Genomic DNA, 24,411 nt, shown 5'->3' on the forward strand with positions numbered 1-24,411 from the left:
ACGCTTATTATTATTATTAATAATAATAATAATAATAATAATAAGTGTAAATTTAAAAAATATGAAACTCAAAACAAACCCAAGTGTATACAGCAAAATAAGGCTGTACAGCAAAATAGGAATATATAAAATATTCCATTTAGGCCTAGCTTACAAGCGCTCTACTTTATCACGCCCGCAAACTGGCAAATTCGGCAGTTTTCAGGCGTGCGATAAATAACCTGCCATTAAAAATGGCTGGCTATTGCTACCGTGAGCTTATGGTAGCAATTAGCACTCAAAAAATTAACCTCTGGTTAATTTTTTAAATGTGCCCCAATCATACAGTGTGTAGTGCTTTGGTTTTGTTTTTTTAAATAAATAAAAAAAAAAAACTGTACTAGGCAGATTTTTGGGGCTTAAGTTGGTGGCTGTGGGGTACGTTAGATGTTTGGAGGACTAAATATAGACACTAATATCACTTTTTTTTTAAAGTTTTTTATTGTAGATAAGATAAATGTTACAATCATTATCAACTAGTAACATACTGAATACAATGGTTTTCAGTTCGCTTTCAACTAATATCACTTTTAAGGTGGTTTTGGTTTTACCGTTTTGGATTGATTTAAGCTGGTTTGCCCTTTAAATGGCTGGTCGCTGAAACTTGATGTGACTAGTAAACTTATGCTATATATTCTACCTTGTGATGGGGGGGGGGCTTATTACCTACCAGCCTGTTAACTAAGAGCCGAGTCATAGTTCTTAAAAGTGTGAGTACTAATTCATGTGGCTTATCCCTAAAAACTAAACAGATTTAACTATTCTATGTCTCTTTCTTTCCTGTGAGGTGGATGGAAGCAGCTACTATCAATCATCAATTCAAGTACAGATTCCATCTACAATATGGACCATATTTACTAAATAGGATATCTTATACATTACTATATTTCTGTATAGACTAATTTTGCTATATGCACATTGGTTTGTTTTGATTTTCACAATTTTTAAGTGTACACATTATTATAAATGCGTTCACCTTTTTTTTGGTATTGAACTTTGTGTTAAGTTCATAATTTTTGTTTTGTAATTTTCTCTATGGGATTTGCACTCAAGCTTGTGTGGTGCTAACTGTCTCTTTATTCCCTGTGAGGTGGATGGAAGGGGCTACTATCCATGATTAAGTACAGATTCCATTTGCAATATGGACCTTATTTACTAAAAGGGATATTATATATACAGGTGGCCCTCGGTTTACGCCGGTTCAATTTGCGCCGTTTCAGAATAACAACCTTTTTTTCAGGCATGTGACTGCTATTGAAAAGCTTTGGAAAGCAAAGTGCACTAATTAAAATAGTCAGTAAGTGGAGCTGTCCGCTTGTTTTGCAGCAAAGTTATGCAAATTAACAGCCTTAAATTGATCTGTGTACACAGATCAGACCAGATCTATCGAGCAAAATTTAGCAGGCACTTCCCTATTATCTTCCTGTCCAGCTGCTTGAGATGAGGGTGCCTAATTGCTTATTAATCACTGCAGATTGAAATGCATAGAGTAGGTGCAGACCCAATATTATCTAACATGCTAACAATGAAGAGAACAGATTGCAGAAAAATGCAAGTAAAAAAAGTTTTTGTTTATTAAACTTAGTTTGATGATGATGCAGTCTGTTGTGTAATTATTTTATTAGGTGATGTTTAGCAAATGTTTTTGTTCATTAAACTTAGTTTGATGATGATACAATCTATATTATTTGGTTTATAATGCTGTTTAGCATTTAAAGTCTTCATTTCAAAGCTTTAAAAATAATGTATTAGGTGTTACTTATGACAATTTTGAGAGGAGCCTGGAACCTAACCCCCTCACTTCCCATTGACTTACATTATAAACGGGGTTTCAATTTACAACGGTTTCGATTTACAACTATTCCTCCTGGAACCTAACCCAGGCGTAAACTGAGGGCTACCTGTATTCCTATTTTGCTGTATATCCTTATTTTGCTGTATACATGGGGTTGTTTTAACACAATGAAAGTCTGGAATTCTTGTAAGCACACAGCTAGATTAAAAGCAAAATATAAGAGTTAGTTACAGCATTTGCCAAATGGTGATGGGCCCAGGACCACGTCAAGGTCACTTTCTCCCTAGGTCACTAACCTACAGCCACAAAATTCATGCCTTCAACCAACCACACGGAGACATACAAAACACAGAAATGGATTGCACGCAGATTGAGTACATTTACTGGGAACTCCCGTCTATTTCCTCAGAATTATATGCCATTACATGTACCCCAGTGACTGTTTAATCTGCTTTAATAGTTAATTTTAATAAAATCTTTGAATATATTACATATAAAAGTTCTGCAGTGTTATTTACAGCCGTAAGGCTTAATACCTATTCCTGTTATCACTGAGAGCCAAGTCCCAGCTCCCATAAGTGTGCGTAGTTTACGGTTTGTTCTCAGCAAATATTCCCTAGGACACTTCACTTTTTCCTCCTGATTTCTTTGGAGGTAACAGAGGCTGAGAAAAAGTTACTTTTTGATTAATTCAGCTATTGAGACAATATCCTTATGGGTGCACCGTATTTACACTAAGTTTTGTCATTTAGTATCACACAGTAAGCATTAAAAGATGTAAGGCAGAAATAAAACAACCTGTTTGCAGAGCTAGAGTGACAGATTAATAGTTTTCCGTTTCTGTTTAAGAAAGAGGAACCTTCACAAACTTGTTTTATCCAGAGTTGGATAAAAAAAAAAAATCATTTCTACACTGTACTCAATGAAGAAAAGGAATAAACACTCTAAGAGTCTAAACCTCATCATGGCATCATTTGGGACAAGAGCAATAAAATAATTCTAACAAAATAAACACTAAAACCATCTTGCTAAATCAAGCCACGCACTGCCTGCAAAAGGCACAAACACCGACTATAGGGATGAGCATAGAGCAAACAAACTGAATAGCTTACACAAAGTAGACTCAAAATGCCTGCTAATTCTAGGTGACAGCCATAGGAGAGAGTTGTATTAATCTGTCCAAAAATTGCAAGGCAGAAAGAAAAGCAGAAGGGTTTTTATAGGAGAGCAAGATACTTTGAAGTTTTCTGGAAATGTTTGTAACTGCTTCTTGAATGGAGAAGGCAGCTTACCCCACTAGTACCTGAATACTAAGTATGCACTGTACAGTATAGCTTTATGCAGCCCTTTCATTTAAAACAATCAACCAAACCAGCAAAGCAGAACTCCTGGCTAGAAATAGTGGTTTGGCTGCCTATATTAATCTCCACCAAAACATTGGTATTTATACACACTTTAAACCATCTTTTATTAATCAGATTTTCTTATCAGTTTTTATAAGAAAGGTGTTCACTATATATTACATACATAAAACTACAGATTACCAATAAACATACATAATATAGTTTCAAGAGGACCAATGCTACTACTGTGCTTATAATTGTAAAACAATAATATAGTGCTGATGCAATAATAATAATAATAATAATAATAATAATAATATGTGCCTGCTAAACATACTGCATTCAAATTACTTATTTGATCTGTGTCCTTGTAAAACACTAAGCAGCCAGATTGCAGTGTCAAACACTGTTACTAACCAGATAGCTGATGTACGGTAGATACTGATAGGTCAGGAACGGTTCCCCATAAAGGTGGGCCATGTGCATCAAGCAGTCCAACACTGGCTTTGACAAGTGGTCCCCAAAAACGGGTTTCTTAACATTTAACAGGCTGGTCTCTTCCATAGGTAGAAACTGTTGTCTCTGTTGACCTGATTAAAAGAAAAAAAAAAAAAAAGGAGGTGATACACTACATTGATTAGGGCTTGAAAATATAGTGCATGCTATGGTCCCCATGTGACTCCTGCTGGATGCCACTGAAGTCAAGCTCTTCCCCTTACTTGCAACACAAATTAGTATATACACACACACACACACAGGGCTGGGAATTTACAATAATCCTGGATTAGTAAAATACGCAGAGGATGAGTAAAAAATTAAAATGGACGCTTGATCAATTCATTTCTTTCATTGTAATGAGAGTCCATTAACTATTACTACTGGGGATTCAACTCCTGGCCACTAGGAGGAGACGAAGATTCCCAAAATTTCTAAAAGGAATTGGTCCCTCCCACGTCACCGGTGTGCAAGTCTAACGTTGTCATGATATGTTTAACTTTGCCTTTATGTGTTATTCTGATTGCCATTCATGTACCTTTAAATCATTTTACCAATTTGTCTCAGCTATATAAGCCTCCTCCCACATCATTACCTTGCTTGATATTGTTTCACATTTCCTAAATGTGTTTCAGCTTGCCCTAACAGGGGATCCTATTGCTCCTAACAAGCTTATCCTCTGCCTTCAGCAGATTTCCACTCTGCTGCAGCTAACTTCGCTCCTGCAATAACCAGCTGTACAGGACAGCTGATCTCCTCCTATAGCTTCCGCTTGCGGTGACGTCACACGCCAACTTCGGCTAGCGCTGCCGCTCTGAACTGCCATCAAGGATTTACCTCTCTAACCGCTCTGTCTAAGCGCTTTCAAAGTATTCAGTACCAGGTACCTGTTGATTCTTAAGCTGATTGTATATACTTATCCTGCCAGCTAGAAACTTACCTTATCTTGATTTACATTGAATTCTATTATGCTGCCTGTCTCACACATCACGCTGTGTTACATTACACTGGTATATAGACAAGGGTTTTCTTGCTGCTTGTACCTCCCCAGTTGCCTTTTACAGCTATAGAAACTTCCTTGCTCTTGTATTACCTGCCAGCAATTGCTGTGATTAAACCTGTGTAATCATTATACATCCCTACAGTATTCATTGTTACTATCAGGTTCAATCCTTGCTACATATAAACCTCTTATATCTCAGCAGTTGTGGTTCAACAACCTATTACCTATCTTACCAGAATTAATCCGTTGTTACAAACGTATAGCCAAGCAAGGAGAAGAAGCAAAAAAAAATAAATTAAGCAGGTAAGCATAAATTTTGTTTTCTTTCATAAGGTGGTGAAAGTCCATTATATTTTTTGAAAGGCAGGCATCTAATTCCCACAAGAAGCAAAAAACATCAAAGTGGTAGAATTTAGTAAAAGTATGTATGTAAGGAGGACCATGCTGCTGCCTTGCAAATTTTGTTCAACAGAAGCTTCATTTTTAATTCCCAGGAAGTTGAAAATGATCGGGTAGAATGGGCTTTACTGCATTTTGGGGGAGACTATCCTATCTTCAAGTAAGCTTTGAGAATTAAACGTTTTAACCAAGAAGCTAAAGTAATGGTTGTGGCCTTCAAGGACCCAAAAAAACGTGAATGAAAAAAATTAGAACATTGTCTAAAATCCTTTGTAGACTGCAGGAAAAAGATTATTTTTAAAGCTTAAACTACATTTAAAATGATGTAGAAGCCTTTCTTTAGAATTTTGAGGATCAGGACAAAGAGAAGGAACAATAATTCCTCTATTGATATAATCAGAAGACACAACTTTTGTCCTCAAAACAGTTTTATCTTTGTGTGAAAAATCAGATAAGGATGCAAAAAAGAACAGACAATTCAGAAACTCATCTGACAGATGATATTGCCAATACAATACTTTCCAAGATAGCTGCTGAATGCCCAAACAATGCATAGGTTCAAAGGGCCAGATGTGCAAAAACTCTAAGAACCAAATTAAGGTTCCATGAGATTAGTTTAAATTACTAGTCTAATCCTGTCTAAAATTAGAGCATAACTCTGAAGAAAGACAGTCTGACCCTTTAAAAAGCTAGCAGATAAATCCTTATCGAAGCCCTCTTGTAAAAATTGAAGAATTCTTAAAGTAAGCCATTTTTCCTCATATTAGGTAAGAAAAACTGTACAAATGTTATGCTATATTTTCCTCATAACAGGTTTTCTGGCCTGAATTAAGGTTTTAACTATGTCATCCGAAAAACTTCTCTGCCTTGAACTTAGACGTTCAATCTCCAAGCCTTCAAGTTGAGAGACTCGAGAGCTTGAAGATAAGAGACATAGAGATAGAAGGTTGTAGCTTAGTGGAAGAGGCCACTGAGGACAACTGGACATTTGAACCAGATCTGCGAACCAAGTTCTGCGTGACCAAGCTGGAGCAATCAAGATTACTAATGATTGCTCGTTTGATTTGATCTAATACCCTTAGCAGCATAACCATTGGAGGAAATATAAGCAAGTGGAAACACAAGATGCTTCCATAAAAATGGATTGGTTCTCTATCCACCAGGACACATAATTCCTAGCTATGGGATCCAAAAGGATCCTTTGAGAAAGTAGGATGTAGTCCTGGCACCATTTACGTAGCATGCATATTGAAGAGGCCCATAAGAAATCATGTAAAAGGAATGGCATCTGATACAGCGATCATCAGACCTAATACTTCCATGCGTAAAGCTACAGTAGGATTGGGAAGAGACTGAAGTCTCACACATGTTGTCTGAAACTTTGATCTCCCTAAATCTGACAAGGTAAGACTCATTCTTAATCAAGTCTATAATGACTCCTAAAAAGGAAACTCTGGATTGAGGAGCACTCTTTGGAATGTTGATTCTCAAACCATTATTGAGAAGAAACAACAAAAGCTTGGTATGAGATACTAAGGTAAAGATGAAACCTGTACCAAAATATCATCCAGGTATGAAGCCACCAAAATGCCCTGAGCTCTTAATACAGAAGAGAGTTCTTAGAACCTTTGTAAAAATTCTGGAAGCAGTAGCCAAACCTAATGTAAGACCAATAAACTGAAAATATATTGATAGACAAATCGTAGAAACTGATAATGATCTTTGTGGATAGGTATAAGAAGGTAAGCATCTTTCAAAGCTATGGTGGACATATAATGCCCTTTTTGAACAAGGGGAAGAATAGTTCAGATTGATTCCATTTTGAAAGTAGGAACCCTGAGTAATTTTTTTAGAATATTAAAATACAGAATAAACCTGAAAGTTTCCTCTTTATTGGGAACTATGAAAAGGTTGTAGTAAAAACCCTGACCTTTTTTGGATATCGGAACTATTACTCCCATGACTTTTAGATCATGAACACTCTTCACAGGGTCCTATGGGACAGAAGAAACCTTCCTCTGTGAGGCCTTGATATGTACCCTTTAGAAAACTGTGTTTAACACCCAAGGATTTTGTATAGGTTGAGACCAGGCCTTCTGAAAAAAGGTGTAATATGCCCCCTTTCAGAAGAGGATCTGCATCTTCATATGGCCTTAATATAGGAAGAATGCTTTGACTGTTTAGCTTTGTCCCAGTTGGGGAAAGATGTCTAGGAAGATCTGGAAGAACCTTGTTTATGTGAAGAGGAAGAGACATTTTGGTTCCTTGAATGACTAAAGGAACAAACAATTAAAAGCTCTTCTCTTTCTTTTAGACTTCTTGTCCTTAGGGAGAAAGACTCCATTGCCTCCTGTCACGGTATAGATTATATATAGCATCTAGACTAGGCCCAAACAAAATCTTTCATTGAAAAGGAAGAGATAATAGTTTAGACTTTGAAACCCTGTCAGCTGACCGTGACTTGAGCCACAAAGCTCTTTTTGTCAAAAATTATAACGCCATATTTTTTACATTGATTCTAATAAATGACAATAATAGCATCACTGATCAGAAAAATGATCACACCAGAGTCAAAGCTGTTGCCACACAAACAATACTGAAGATGGTTTAAAACACATAACCTGCATAAAGAAACACCTTTCTGTGCAACAACTCTAATTTTCTGTCCATAAAGGAAGTACTATCCACAAAAATGCATTTTGCCAAGGTGGAATAGCGCCATAAACCTTTGAAATAGTTTCCCAAAGCCCCACGCTAGCTGTTGGAAAAAGAAAGAAAACCAAGCTTATACCATTCTCTGGTAATAATTTCAGTTATCACACCACACCTGGAACAGGAAAAAAAACTCTAGTGTCTAAACAGGTGGTTTAAAAATCAAAATAATTGTTTAATGGATTTTTCTTCCAAAAGGTACATAAAACCTCCTTTAAGAGTTTGAAGATATTCAGCTTGAACATAAAAGAGGAGGATTCTGTATCTTGATCAGCAACTGATCATCAGAAAGCACTTCACCATCAGAAGATGGATCTGAGGTGTTAGAGTCTGAAAGTAAATGTTTATCTGATCTGATGAGATTCAGAATGGCTAGGTACATCAGCTGTAGGTTGTCAGAGACTCATTTGCTCTTACTTGGTGGAGACATTGCCGTCAACATCTCAGACAGAGAGCACACAAAACCTTTAAATTCTGGAGCAAAATCTGAAGACCTCCCTTGTACAGTACAGAGGGAGGACAGATTCCTTTAGAGGCAAGAGCAGCATTTGACTGATTAGAATGCATAAGGTGATCCATACATGAATTACATAGCAATAAAAAGATCTACCCTCTAAAGGATGTGAATTTTAAATAATGGGGACAGTTTCAGTATGCTCCATTCTTACTATTGAAGAACAGACAGTAAATTACCACATATAAAAACAACAATTTTATACTTGATAAGGAGAAAAAATATATATAATTTAGTTAGAGACTTAAGACAGTAAAGTCCAAAAACAAGGGTAGAGCAATACAAGAAAAAGTTATAAAAATCATATTATTAGAATACACACTAAAACAATACAATAGTTTTGAATAATAAATCTGGATCTTAGGCAATCTTACCACCTCAAGATAGACAATGGATATAGTAAGACTACTGCAGCAAGAGTATGCCAGGAGAGCTATCCGAGAGTAGAACTCCTGATAACACAGCAAGAAAAAGAATTAACTGCCGCCATGGTGGGGAAGATTTAAAGGGACACTGAACCCACATTTTTTCTTTTGTGATTTAGATAGAGCATGCAATTTTAAGCAACTTTCTAATTTACACCTATTATCAATTTTTCTTCGTTCTCTTGCTTTCATTATTTGTAAAAGAAGGCATCTAAGCTATTTTTTTGGTTCAGAACCATGGCAAACACTTGTTTATTGGTGGGTGAATTTATCCACCAATCAGCAAGAAAAACCCAGTTTGTTCACTAAAAATGGGCAGGCATCTAAACTTACATTCTTGCATTTCAAATAAAGATACAAAGAGAATGAAGACAATTTGATAATAGGAGTCAATTAGAAAGTTGCTTACAATTGTATGCTCTATCTGAATCACAAAAGAAAAAATTTGGGTTCAGTGTCCCTTTAATGCCTTCCAAAAAAATAAAAAATAAACAGTATGAGGCACACTAACCTGATACAGGAGTGCGTCTCGGTAGCAAGGATCAGAATTAATGCTGCGTAAGAGGACAACGCGCGCTATGTAGCTCACAAAACTAAATGCATAATACTATGAGTAGTGTCGTTGATTAACAGGGAGCATGCTAAACAAAAAAGAAAGAGCGCAGACGGAGCAAACAGAGGAGTAGTAATAGATAACAAGCTAAAGATAAGTGCACAATGCAGGGCAGCTGCTTCTAAGACTAATAAGATACTAGCATGTATTAAAAGAGGCGTAGATGCAAGGGAAGAAAGCATAATTCTGTCACTATATAAATCCCTAGTAAGACCTTACCTTGAGTATGGAGTTCAGTTCTGGGGACCAATCTCAAAAAAAGACATTCCAGACTTAGAAAAAGTTCAGAGAAGGGCCACAAAGCTAATAAGGGGAATGGAGAATTTAAGCTATGATGAGGGGCTAGTCAAACTTGGTCTGTTTTCTGTCTGAAAAAGGCGCTTAAGAGGTGAAATGATTACTTTATATAAATATATCCAAGGCCCATATACAGAGATGGCATAAGCTCTGTTTATTCCAAAAAAATTTGTTTGTGACAAGAAGACACAATTTAAGGCTGGAGGAAAGGAGATTTAATCTCCTGCAATGGAAACGTTTTTCACTGTAAGAGCAATAAAATTGTGGAACTCACTACCAAAGGAGGTAGTGAATGCCAATATCTTAGATATATTTAAAAATGGTTTGGAATGGTTTTGATTTGTATAGGTTGAACTAGATGGACTTCAGTCTTTTTTCATTTACTATGTTTCACAACTAGCGCTCTAGTAAAAAAACTGTGCAATACATAAAATTATATTAAATCCCCTCAAAAAACAATGTGTATTCAATGAAAGCTCTATAATGCCCCATAAAAGTCTTTAAATTACAGACAATAAACATAGTGAAGTCTAGTGTGAATATTGTAATGTCTGCTATAAATGAAGTACCTAACGATGATGTAGCATGTCAAATGTACCTGCTAATAGCCTGTGGGCTATGTGAGTGCCAATGTGATATGACTTAACTGACAAGCACACACTCCACTGTACTTACCAACTGCAGAAATTACTGCTTCCAGTAGATAGCCCGTCCAGTGCTGAGCACATTACAGCAGAGGATCTAATTTGTGGCGTATACCGATAACCCAACAGGAGGAGGCTAAGGGACCAGTCCACGTGACATCTATAGTTGACTTGTGACTGACTCCTACACAGGGAGTCATTCTGTCACTTCCCAATACTCCAATCTCACCTGTGTCTCTCAATAACTGCTCCCAGAGGGGAAAAAGGGGATTCAAATCCGTTTGAGGACCCCTCTCAAGGAATAATCTAAAGCCCCTCAATTCTTCAGCTTCCTTCTGGGAGCTAAATATTAGACAGGCATACCAGTGAGGTGGGAGGGGAGAAGTGCTTTTAGACGTTTTAGGAATCTTTGCCTCCTCCTAGTGGCCAAGAGCTGAATCCCCAGGAGTAAATGGATTGTGGACTCTCACCACCTTATCAAAGAAATAGGCTTTTTCCTCTAGCTAATATAGGATGGACTATATAGGGTTTCAATAGCCACTTATTGTGGTTTGATTAAAGGGACACTCAACCCAAATTTTATCTATTGTGAATCAGATAGAGCATGCAATTTTAACCCCTTAATGACCAATGACGTGCAGGGTACGTCCTCCAAAAAAATGTCCTTAACAACCAAGGATGTACCCTGTACGTCGTTGGACTTTGAAAGCAGTGGAAGCGATCCTGATCGCTTCAAGCAGCTTTCATGTTATTGCAGTGATGCCTCGATATAGAGGCATCCTGCAATAACTGTTTTAAGAAGTCTGTGGCCCTCTCTGCATCGGCTATTGATGGCTATGAACGTTGGTGGGTGGGAGCGCGTGTGGGTGCGCGTGCATGTGAGCGCGTGTGCACGTGTGAAACTGGCCAAAACATTGAAGTGGAAGAGGCACATTGAAATGGAAATAATATGTATTACATATGTGCCTGCACTATACACAGATATCTTTAGACTATGTATTAATTCATTGCTAGTTTAAAATATTTATAGGTGTGATTTTTTGTATGACCACTAGGTGGCAGCATTTGGTAAACAGAGGTATACCTGGTTTATACAGGTGTTGCAATTAGCTTTGAAGGTGGGACTTATTTGGGTATATAAGAAGTGAATTAGTGTCTGTTTGTTATGCATGATTAAGGACTTGTGTCCGAAACGTTGCTGATTTTTTGAATTTGGCTCAATAAAGCAATACATTTGATAAACTTGGTGGTGAGACTATCATCTTTTGCTACCTTGGGACTCCGTGGGAGAGAGGGTGGGAATAAAAAATATTAACAATCTGGGAGAGGGTGGGGGTTGGGTGTTGAGGGGGGGCAGCTACACTACAGAAAAACTTAAAAAATAAATAAAAAAACAGAATTTATGTTTACCTGATAAATTTCTTTCTCCTATGGTGTATCCGGTCCACGGCTTCATCCTTACTTGTGGGATATTCTCAATCCCTACAGGAAGTGGCAAAGAGAGCACACAGCAGAGCTGTCCATATAGCTCCCCTCAGGCTCCGCCCCTCCAGTCATTCGACCGACGGTTAGGAGAAAAAGGAGAACCATAGGTGCAGTGGTGACTGTAGTTTAAAAAAATTAATTTAAACCTGACTAAAAAGCCAGGGTGGGCCGTGGACCGGATACACCGTAGGAGAAAGAAATTTATCAGGTAAACATAAATTCTGTTTTCTCCTACATTGGTGTATCCGGTCCACGGCTTCATCCTTACTTGTGGGAACCAATACCAAAGCTTTAGGACACGGATGAAGGGAGGGAACAAGTCAGGTAACCTAAACGGAAGGCACCACTGCTTGTAAAACCTTTCTCCCAAAAATAGCCTCCCAAGAAGCAAAAGTATTGAATTTGTAAAATTTGGCAAATGTATGAAGTGAAGACCAAGTCGCTGCCTTACAGATCTGTTCAACAGAAGCTTCATTCTTGAAAGCCCATGTGGAAGCCACAGCTCTAGTAGAGTGAGCTGTAATTCGTTCAGGGGGCTGCCTTCCAGCAGTCTCATAAGCCAACCGGATGATGCTTTTCAGCCAGAAAGACAGAGAGGTCGCAGTCGCCTTTTGACCTCTCCTCTTGCCAGAATAGACGACAAACAAGGACGATGTTTGTCTAAAGTCTTTAGTTGCTTTTAGATAGAACTTTAAAGCACGAACCACATCAAGATTGTGCAACAGACGTTCCTTGTTAGAAACTGGATTAGGACACAGAGATGGAAAAACTATTTCCTGGTTAATATTTTTATTGGAAACCACTTTTGGAAGAAAACCAGCTTTGGTACGTAAAACGACCTTATCTGCATGGAACACCAGATAAGGTGAATTAAACTGCAAAGCAGACAATTCAGAAACTCTTCTAGCAGAAGAAATATCTACCAAAAACAAAACTTTCCAAGATAGTAACTTGATATCTATGGAATGTAGAGGTTCAAACGGAACCCATTGAAGAACTGAAAGAACTAAATTTAGACTCCATGGAGGAGCCGCAGGTCTATAGACAGGCTTGATTCTGACTAAAGCCTGTACAAACGCCTGAACATCTGGCATTGCTGCCAGACGCCTGTGTAACAAAACAGACAGAGCAGATATCTGTCCTTTTAAGGAACTAGCTGACAAACCTTTCTCCAATCATTCTTGGAGAAACAATAGAATCCTTGGAATCCTAATCTTACTCCATGAGTAACCCTTGGATTCGCACCAACAAAGATATTTCCGCCATATCTTATGGTAAATTTTCCTGGTGACAGGCATTCTAGCCTGGATCAGGGTATCTATAACTGATTCCGAAAACCCACGCTTAGCTAGAATCAAGCGTTCAATCTCCAAGCAGTCAGTTGCAGAGAAACTAGGTTTGGATGTTCGAATGGACCTTGAATTAGAAGGTCCTGCCTCAAAGGTAGCTTCCATGGTGGAACCGATGACATATTCACCAGGTCTGCATACCAAGTCCTGCGTGGCCATGCAGGAGCTATCAGAATTACCAAAGCCTTCTCCTGTTTGATCCTGGCTACTAGCCGGGGGAGAAGGGGAAACGGTGGAAAGACATAAGCTAGATTGAATGACCAAGGCGCTACTAAGGCATCTACCAATGTCGCCTTGGGATCCCTGGACCTGGACCCGTAACGTGGAACTTTGGAGTTCTGACGTGACGCCATCAGATCCAGATCTGGAATGCCCCATAGTTGAGTTAACTGGGCAAAAACCTCCGGGTGAAGTTGCCACTTCCCCGGATGGAAAGTCTGACGACTCAGATAATCCGCTTCCCAGTTGTCCACTCCTGGGATGTGAATTGCTGATAGATGGCAGGAGTGATCCTCCGCCCATTTGATGATCTTGGTTACCTCCCTCATCGCCAGGGAACTCTTTGTTCCTCCCTGATGATTGATGTACGCTACAGTCGTCATGTTGTCCGACTGAAATCTGATGAATTTGGCCTCCGCTAGTTGAGGCCATGCCTGGAGCGCATTGAATATCGCTCTCAATTCCAAAATGTTTATCGGGAGAAGAGATTCTTCCTGAGACCATAGACCCTGAGCCTTCAGGGACTCCCAGACCGCGCCCCAGCCTAGGAGGCTGGCGTCGGTTGTGACAATGATCCACTCCGGTCTGCGGAAACTCATTCCCTGAGACAGATGATCCAGAGACAACCACCAGAGGAGTGAGTCTCTGGTTTTCTGGTCCATTTGAATTTGGGGAGACAAATCTGCATAATCCCCATTCCACTGTTTGAGCATGCACAGTTGCAATGGTCTTAAATGAATTCGAGCAAATGGAACTACGTCCATTGCCGCAACCATGAGTCCTATTACCTCCATGCACTGAGCTATGGAGGGTTGAGGAATGGATTGAAGAACTCGACAAGTGTTCAGAAGTTTTAACTTCCTGACCTCTGTCAGAAAGATCTTCATTTCCACTGAGTCTATTATTGTTCCCAGGAAGGGAACCCTTGTGAACGGGGACAGAGAACTTTTTTCTATGTTCACCTTCCACACGTGAGGCCTTAGAAAGGCTAGAACAATGTCTGTATGAGCCTTTGCTTTGTGAAAGGACGACGCTTGTATTAAAATGTTGTCTAGGTAAGGTGCTACTGCAATGCCCCTTGGCCTTAGCACCGCTAGAAGGGACCCTAGCACCTTTGTGAAAATTCTGGGAGCAGTGGCCAATCCGAAGGGAAGAGCCACAAACTGGTAATGCTTGTCCAGAAAGGCGAACCTCAGGAACTGATGGTGATCTTTGTGGATAGGAATATGCAGGTACGCATCCTTTAAGTCCACGGTAGTCATATATTGACCCTCCTGGATCATTGGTAAAATTGTCCAAATGGTTTCCATTTTGAATGATGGAACTCTGAGGAATTTGTTTAGGATCTTTAAATCCAGAATTGGCCTGAAAGTTCCTTCCTTTTTGGGAACTACAAACAGGTTTGAGTAAAATCCCAGTCCTTGTTCTGCTGTTGGAACTGGGTGTATCACTCCCATTTTTAAAAAGGTCTTCTACGCAATGTAAGAATGCCTGTCTCTTTATCTGGTCTAAAGATAAGAGAGACATGTGAAACCTTCCCCTTGGAGGAAGGTCCTTGAATTCTAGAAGATACCCCTGAGAGACAATTTCTAGTGCCCAAGGGTCCGGAACATCTCTTGCCCAGGCCTGAGCAAAGAGAGAAAGTCTGCCCCCTACTAGATCCGGTCCCGGATCAGGGGCTACCCCTTCATGCTGTCTTGGTAGCAGCAGCAGGCTTTTTGGCCTGTTTACCCTTGTTCCAGCCTTGCAATGGTTTCCATGCTGGTTTGGGCTGGGGTGCGTTACCCTCTTGCCTAGTGGCTGTAGAGGTAGAAGCCGGTCCGTTCCTGAAATTGCAAAAGGAACGAAAATTAGACTTATTTTTTAGCTTTGAAAGGTCTATCCTGTGGGAGGGCATGACCCTTTCCCCCAGTGATATCTGAAATAATTTCTTTCAACTCTGGCCCGAATAGGGTCTTACCCTTGAAAGGAATATTAAGCAATTTTGTTTTGGACGACACATCCGCCGACCACGATTTTAGCCAAAGCGCTCTACGCGCCACTATTGCGAAACCAGAATTTTTCGCCGCTAATTTAGCTAGTTGAAAAGCGGCATCTGTAATGAAAGAATTAGCCAACTTCAGGGCGTGAATTCTATCCATGACTTCATCATAAGGAGTCTCCTTCTGGAGCGAGTTTTCTAATTCCTCAAACCAAAAAGCAGCTGCAGTGGTTACAGGAATAATGCAAGAAATTGGTTGAAGAAGAAAACCTTGTTGAACAAAAATTTTCTTAAGTAAACCTTCTAATTTTTTATCCATAGGATCTTTGAAAGCGCAACTATCTTCTATTGGTATAGTCGTGCGCTTAGCTAGCGTTGGAACTGCCCCCTCTACCTTAGGGACCGTCTGCCACGTGTCCCTTCTGGGGTCAACAATGGGGAACATTTTTTTAAATATAGGAGGGGGAACAAAAGGTACACCTGGTTTCTCCCACTCCTTAGTCACGATATCCGCCACCCTCTTAGGTATCGGAAATGCATCGGTGTGTACTGAGACCTCTAAGAATTTGTCCATTTTACACAGTTTTTCTGGGATCACTAAAGGATCACAATCATCAAGGGTAGCTAGGACCTCCTTAAGCAGGGCGCGGAGGTGTTCTAGCTTAAATTTAAATGCTATGGTATCAGGCTCTGCCTGCTGAGAAACTTTACCTGTGTCAGAAATTTCTCCCTCAGACAGGCCCTCCCTCACCGCCAAGTCAGATTGATGTGAGGGCACTACAGATAAATTATCCTCTGCGTCTGCTTGCTCATTTTCTGTGTTTAAAACAGAGCAATCACGCTTCCTAGGAAAAGCTGGCAGTTTGGATAAAAATGCTGAGAGAGAATTATCCATTACTGCCGCTAACTGTTGCATAGTAATCGTAATTGGAGCGCTAGATGTACTGGGCATCGCTTGCGCGGGCATAGCTGGTGTTGACACAGAAGGAGAGGATAGTGAGCTATCTTCACTACCTTCAGCTAAAGAATCATCTTGGGCTATATCTTTAAGTGTGATTGTATGGTCCTTAAAGGGACATTATACACTCATTTTTTCTTTGCATAAATGTTTTGTAGATGATCTATTTATATAGCCCATAAAGTTTTTTTTTTTAATAAATGTATAGTTTTGCTTATTTTTAAATAACATTGCTCTGATTTTCAGACTCCTAACCAAGCCCTAAAGTTTTATGTGAATACTGTCAGCTACCTTCTCCAGCTTGCTCCTGTTCGTGTAAAGGGTCTTTTCATATGTAAAAGAAGGGGGAGGGGGGAGTGTCTTATTTGCCACTTGCAGTGGGCTTTCCAGCTACCTTTTCAACAGAGCCAAACTGACAGCTTCTAAGTAAGTTTTTAAACAGTTTTATACTGGATTTTTATATCAGTATCTGTGCATCTTATTCTTTATAGTAGTGTCTATTACATGCAGTTATATGAAAATGAGTGTATACTGTCCCTTTAAGCTGCTTGGAAGCTATGGCACACTTCACACATAAATTTAATGGGGGAACCACCTTGGACTTTGAACATACAGAACATAGGCTATCTGAAGATTCAGACATGTTTGACAGACTTAAACAGAACTTCAATGCAATAAAAATTATTTTTGACAAAAACGTTACTGTCTCTTTAAATAATAAAAGTGCACACTTTATTACTGAAACATCAAAAAACCATCAAATAAACATCCGATTTTAATGAACATTTCACCACAGTGTCTTAATGCTTTGAAAAGATTGCACACAAATTTTCAGACCAATTAACCCCTTAATGCCCAAACCGGAGCTAATAACAGTTATTAACCGGTTAACACACTACAGTACTTTGCCACAGCTTTCCACTGTGGCCTTTACCTTCCTTAGGGATTATTTTAATAGGAAATAAGCCTCTATGGAGCCTTTCCTGAAGCCTCTGGACTCCCCACGTGAAGCTGCATGAACTGCCTAGGCAAAACAACTGCGCAATTGAGGCGCGAAAATGAGGCCTCCTTCCTCTTCCTTCCAGAGTGGAGGGGCCTTTCTGACTAGATTAGGTGTCCAAATAAGTGCCAGGCGCAAATTAAACCACAAAAGTGTTTTAAAGTTTGAAAAAACACCTTATTTATAGCAAAAACATGCTAAAAAGCAATCGATTAAGCCCACAATAGTGTCAACCAGCATAGAGCCCTTAATATAAGCCATCATTTTATACAGAGTCTAAGAAAAATGGCTTACCTATCCCAGAGGGATTTTCTGACAGTCTTCTAGCATTACATGGTCTTGTTAGAAAAATGAGTTACTGGTGCTAAAATCATATTCCTCTTAGCAGAAATCTTCATCACTTTCTGCTGCAGAGTAAATAGTACAAGCCGGCACTATTTTAAAATAACAAACTCTTGATAGAAGAAATAAAAAACTACAACTAACACCACATACTCTTTACCACCCCCTGTGGAGATGCTACTAGTTAGAGCGGCAAAGAGAATGACTGGGGGGGCTGAGCCTGAGGGGAGCTATATGGACAGCTCTGCTGTGTGCTCTCTTTGCCACTTCCTGTAGGGATTGAGAATATCCCACAAGTAAGGATAAAGCCGTGGACCGGATACACCAATGTAGGAGAAAACAAACATTTGATTCCAAACTGGGTACTGGCAGACAGCTGCCAGTACCCAATATGGTGCACAATAAGGCGGCGGGGGGGTTAGAGAGCCATTTGGGGGGGGATCAAGGAGGTTGGGGCTAAGGGGGATCTTACACAGCAGAATTATTTTTATTTTTTTTAAAACAAAACAAAAACAACTTCTTTTAGTACTGGCAGACTTTCTGTCATTACTTAAGATGGCGGGATAATTGTAGGGTGGGGGAGGGAAGAGAGCTGTTTGGGAGGGATCAGGGGGTGTGATGTGTCAGGTGGAAGGCTGATCTCTACACTAAAGCTAAAATTATCCCTGCAAGCTCCCTATAAGCTACCTAATTAACCCTTTCACTACTAGCATAATACACGTGTGATGCGCAGCAGCATTTAGCGGCCTTCTAATTACCAATAAGCAACGCCAAAGCCATATATGTCTGCTATTTCTGAACAAAGGTGATCCTAGAGAAGCATCTACAACCATTTGTGCCATAATTGCACAAGCTGTTTGTAAATAATTTCAGTGAGAAACCTAAAATTGTGAAAAATTTAGCATTTTTTTTCTATTTGATCGCATTTGGCGGTGAAATGGTGGCATGAAATATACCAAAATGGGCCTAGATCAATACTTGGGGTTGTCTACCGCACTACACTAAAGCTAAAATTAACCCTACAAGCTCCCTACATGCTCCCTAATTAACCCCTTCACTGCTGGGCATAATACACGTGTGGTGCACAGTGGCATTTAGCGACCTTCTAATTATCAAAAAGCAACGCTAAAGCCATATATGTCTGCTATTTCTGAACAAAGGGGATCCTAGAGAAGCATTTACAACCATTTATGCCATAATTGCACAAGTTATTTGTACATAATTTCAGTGAGAAACCTAAAGTTTGTGAAAATATTTGTGAAAAAGTGAATGATTTTTTTTATTTGATCGCATTTGGCGGTGAGATATACCAAAATGGGCCTAGATCAATGCTTTGGGATGTCTTCTAAAAAAAAAAAAAAAAATATATACATGTCAAGGGATATTCAGGGATTCCTGAAAGATATCAGTGTCCCAATGTAACTAGCGCTAATTTTGAAAAAAAGTGGTTTGGAAATAGCAAAGTGCTACTTGTATTTATGGCCCTATAACTTGCAAAAAAAGCAAAGAACATGTAAAAAACAGAATTTATGTTTACCTGATAAATTACTTTCTCCAACGGTGTGTCCGGTCCACGGCGTCATCCTTACTTGTGGGATATTCTCTTCCCCAACAGGAAATGGCAAAGAGCCCAGCAAAGCTGGTCACATGATCTCTCCTAGGCTCCGCCTACCCCAGTCATTCGACCGACGTAAAGGAGGAATATTTGCATAGGAGAAACCATATGATACCGTGGTGACTGTAGTTAAAGAAAATAAATTATCAGACCTGATTAAAAACCAGGGCGGGCCGTGGACCGGACACACCGTTGGAGAAAGTAATTTATCAGGTAAACATAAATTCTGTTTTCTCCAACATAGGTGTGTCCGGTCCACGGCGTCATCCTTACTTGTGGGAACCAATACCAAAGCTTTAGGACACGGATGAAGGGAGGGAGCAAATCAGGTCACCTAAATGGAAGGCACCACGGCTTGCAAAACCTTTCTCCCAAAAATAGCCTCAGAAGAAGCAAAAGTATCAAACTTGTAAAATTTGGTAAAAGTGTGCAGTGAAGACCAAGTCGCTGCCCTACATATCTGATCAACAGAAGCCTCGTTCTTGAAGGCCCATGTGGAAGCCACAGCCCTAGTGGAATGAGCTGTGATTCTTTCAGGAGGCTGCCGTCCGGCAGTCTCATAAGCCAATCTGATGATGCTTTTAATCCAAAAAGAGAGAGAGGTAGAAGTTGCTTTTTGACCTCTCCTTTTACCAGAATAAACAACAAACAAGGAAGATGTTTGTCTAAAATCCTTTGTAGCATCTAAATAGAATTTTAGAGCGCGAACAACATCCAAATTGTGCAACAAACGTTCCTTCTTTGAAACTGGATTCGGACACAAAGAAGGCACGACTATCTCCTGGTTAATGTTTTTGTTAGAAACAACTTTTGGAAGAAAACCAGGTTTAGTACGTAAAACCACCTTATCTGCATGGAACACCAGATAAGGAGGAGAACACTGCAGAGCAGATAATTCTGAAACTCTTCTAGCAGAAGAAATTGCAACCAAAAACAAAACTTTCCAAGATAATAACTTAATATCAACGGAATGTAAGGGTTCAAACGGAACCCCCTGAAGAACTGAAAGAACTAAGTTGAGACTCCAAGGAGGAGTCAAAGGTTTGTAAACAGGCTTGATTCTAACCAGAGCCTGAACAAAGGCTTGAACATCTGGCACAGCTGCCAGTTTTTTGTGAAGTAACACAGACAAGGCAGAAATCTGTCCCTTCAAGGAACTTGCAGATAATCCTTTCTCCAATCCTTCTTGAAGAAAGGATAGAATCTTAGGAATCTTTACCTTGTCCCAAGGGAATCCTTTAGATTCACACCAACAGATATATTTTTTCCATATTTTGTGGTAAATTTTTCTAGTTACAGGCTTTCTGGCCTGAACAAGAGTATCAATAACAGAATCTGAGAACCCTCGTTTTGATAAGATCAAGCGTTCAATCTCCAAGCAGTCAGCTGGAGTGAGACCAGATTCGGATGTTCGAACGGACCTTGAACAAGAAGGTCTCGTCTCAAAGGTAGCTTCCATGGTGGAGCCGATGACATATTCACCAGATCTGCATACCAAGTCCTGCGTGGCCACGCAGGAGCTATCAAGATCACCGACGCCCTCTCCTGATTGATCCTGGCTACCAGCCTGGGGATGAGAGGAAACGGCGGGAATACATAAGCTAGTTTGAAGGTCCAAGGAGCTACTAGTGCATCTACTAGAGTCGCCTTGGGATCCCTGGATCTGGACCCGTAGCAAGGAACCTTGAAGTTCTGCCGAGAGGCCATCAGATCCATATCTGGAATGCCCCACAGTTGAGTAATTTGGGCAAAGATTTCCGGATGGAGTTCCCACTCCCCCGGATGTAATGTCTGACGACTCAGAAAATCCGCTTCCCAATTTTCCACTCCTGGGATGTGGATTGCAGACAGGTGGCAGGAGTGAGTCTCCGCCCATTGAATGATTTTGGTCACTTCTTCCATCGCCAGGGAACTCCTTGTTCCCCCCTGATGGTTGATGTATGCAACAGTCGTCATGTTGTCTGATTGAAACCGTATGAACTTGGCCTTTGCTAGCTGAGGCCAAGCCTTGAGAGCATTGAATATCGCTCTCAGTTCCAGAATATTTATCGGTAGAAGAGATTCTTCCCGAGACCAAAGACCCTGAGCTTTCAGGGATCCCCAGACCGCGCCCCAGCCCATCAGACTGGCGTCGGTCGTGACAATGACCCACTCTGGTCTGCGGAAGGTCATCCCTTGTGACAGGTTGTCCAGGGACAGCCACCAACGGAGTGAGTCTCTGGTCCTCTGATTTACTTGTATCTTCGGAGACAAGTCTGTATAGTCCCCATTCCACTGACTGAGCATGCACAGTTGTAATGGTCTTAGATGAATGCGCGCAAAAGGAACTATGTCCATTGCCGCTACCATCAAACCTATTACTTCCATGCACTGCGCTATGGAAGGAAGAGGAACGGAATGAAGTGTTTGACAAGAGTTTAGAAGTTTTGTTTTTCTGGCCTCTGTCAGAAAAATCCTCATTTCTAAGGAGTCTATTATTGTTCCCAAGAAGGGAACCCTTGTCGACGGAGATAGAGAACTCTTTTCCACGTTCACTTTCCATCCGTGAGATCTGAGAAAGGCCAGGACTATGTCCGTGTGAGCCTTTGCTTGAGGAAGGGACGACGCTTGAATCAGAATGTCGTCCAAGTAAGGTACTACTGCAATGCCCCTTGGTCTTAGCACCGCTAGAAGGGACCCTAGTACCTTTGTGAAAATCCTTGGAGCAGTGGCTAATCCGAAAGGAAGCGCCACGAACTGGTAATGCTTGTCCAGGAATGCGAACCTTAGGAACCGATGATGTTCCTTGTGGATAGGAATATGTAGATACGCATCCTTTAAATCCACCGTGGTCATGAATTGACCTTCCTGGATGGAAGGAAGAATTGTTCGAATGGTTTCCATTTTGAACGATGGAACCTTGAGAAACTTGTTTAAGATCTTGAGATCTAAGATTGGTCTGAACGTTCCCTCTTTTTTGGGAACTATGAACAGATTGGAGTAGAACCCCATCCCTTGTTCTCCTAATGGAACAGGATGAATCACTCCCATTTTTAACAGGTCTTCTACACAATGTAAGAATGCCTGTCTCTTTATGTGGTCTGAAGACAATTGAGACCTGTGGAACCTCCCCCTTGGGGGAAGCCCCTTGAATTCCAGAAGATAACCTTGGGAGACTATTTCTAGTGCCCAAGGATCCAGAACATCTCTTGCCCAAGCCTGAGCGAAGAGAGAGAGTCTGCCCCCCACCAGATCCGGTCCCGGATCGGGGGCCAACATTTCATGCTGTCTTGGTAGCAGTGGCAGGTTTCTTGGCCTGCTTTCCCTTGTTCCAGCCTTGCATTGGTCTCCAGGCTGGCTTGGCTTGAGAAGTATTACCCTCTTGCTTAGAGGACGTAGCACTTGGGGCTGGTCCGTTTCTACGAAAGGGACGAAAATTAGGTTTATTTTTGGCCTTGAAAGACCTATCCTGAGGAAGGGCGTGGCCCTTACCCCCAGTGATATCAGAGATAATCTCTTTCAAGTCAGGGCCAAACAGCGTTTTCCCCTTGAAAGGAATGTTAAGGAGTTTGTTCTTGGAAGACGCATCCGCTGACCAAGATTTCAACCAAAGCGCTCTACGCGCCACAATAGCAAACCCAGAATTCTTCGCCGCTAACCTAGCCAATTGCAAAGTGGCGTCTAGGGTGAAAGAATTAGCCAATTTGAGAGCACGGATTCTGTCCATAATCTCCTCATAAGGAGGAGAATCACTATCGATCGCCTTTACTAGCTCATCGAACCAGAAACACGCGGCTGTAGTGACAGGGACAATGCATGAAATTGGTTGTAGAAGGTAACCTTGCTGAACAAACATCTTTTTAAGCAAACCTTCTAATTTTTTATCCATAGGATCTTTGAAAGCACAACTATCTTCTATGGGTATAGTGGTGCGTTTGTTTAAAGTAGAAACCGCTCCCTCGACCTTGGGGACAGTCTGCCATAAGTCCTTTCTAGGGTCGACCATAGGAAACAATTTTTTAAATATGGGGGGAGGGACGAAAGGTATACCGGGCCTTTCCCATTCTTTATTTACAATGTCCGCCACCCGCTTGGGTATAGGAAAAGCTTCTGGGAGCCCCGGGACCTCTAGGAACTTGTCCATTTTACATAGTTTCTCTGGGATGATCAAATTCTCACAATCATCCAGAGTGGATAATACCTCCTTAAGCAGAGCGCGGAGATGTTCCAACTTAAATTTAAATGTAATCACATCGGGTTCAGCTTGTTGAGAAATTTTCCCTGAATCTGAAATTTCTCCCTCAGACAAAACCTCCCTGGCCCCCTCAGACTGGTGTAGGGGCATTTCAGAACCATTATCATCAGCGTCCTCATGCTCTTCAGTATCTAAAACAGAGCAGTCGCGCTTACGCTGATAAGTGGGCATTTTGGCTAAAATGTTTTTGATAGAATTATCCATTACAGCCGTTAATTGTTGCATAGTAAGGAGTATTGGCGCGCTAGATGTACTAGGGGCCTCCTGAGTGGGCAAGACTCGTGTAGACGAAGGAGGGAATGATGCAGTACCATGCTTACTCCCCTCACTTGAGGAATCATCTTGGGCATCATTTTCAGTGTCACATAAATCACATTTATTTAAATGAGAAGGAACCTTGGCTTCCCCACATTCAGAACACAGTCTATCTGGTAGTTCAGACATGTTAAACAGGCATAAACTTGATAACAAAGTACAAAAAACGTTTTAAAATAAAACCGTTACTGTCACTTTAAATTTTAAACTGAACACACTTTATTACTGCAATTGCGAAAAAGTATGAAGGAATTGTTCAAAATTCACCAAAATTTCACCACAGTGTCTTAAAGCCTTAAAAGTATTGCACACCAAATTTGGAAGCTTTAACCCTTAAAATAACGGAACCGGAGCCGTTTTTAACTTTAACCCCTTTACAGTCCCTGGTATCTGCTTTGCTGAGACCCAACCAAGCCCAAAGGGGAATACGATACCAAATGACGCCTTCAGAAAGTCTTTTCTATGTATCAGAGCTCCTCACACATGCGACTGCATGTCATGCTGCTCAAAAACAAGTGCGCAATACCGGCGCGAAAATGAGGCTCTGCCTATGATTAGGGAAAGCCCCTAGAGAATAAGGTGTCTAAAACAGTGCCTGCCGATATTATTTAACAAAAATACCCAGATTAAATGA

General features: G+C 40.5%; 1 protein-coding gene across 2 annotated transcripts in view; it reads right to left on the minus strand.

Annotated features, from left to right (window-relative positions):
* Window positions 1–24,411, minus strand: part of WDR81 (WD repeat domain 81) — a 143,441-nt gene that overhangs the window by 87,268 nt on the left and 31,762 nt on the right. For both annotated transcript variants that reach the window (XM_053706227.1, XM_053706225.1), the window contains one exon: window positions 3,595–3,767. In XM_053706227.1, coding sequence (XP_053562202.1) covers window positions 3,595–3,767 — 173 coding nt within the window. The remainder of the gene's footprint in view (window positions 1–3,594; window positions 3,768–24,411) is intronic.

The sequence above is a fragment of the Bombina bombina genome, chromosome 3 (genome assembly GCF_027579735.1).
Source record: "Bombina bombina isolate aBomBom1 chromosome 3, aBomBom1.pri, whole genome shotgun sequence".
Taxonomy (NCBI): Eukaryota; Metazoa; Chordata; class Amphibia; order Anura; family Bombinatoridae; genus Bombina; species Bombina bombina.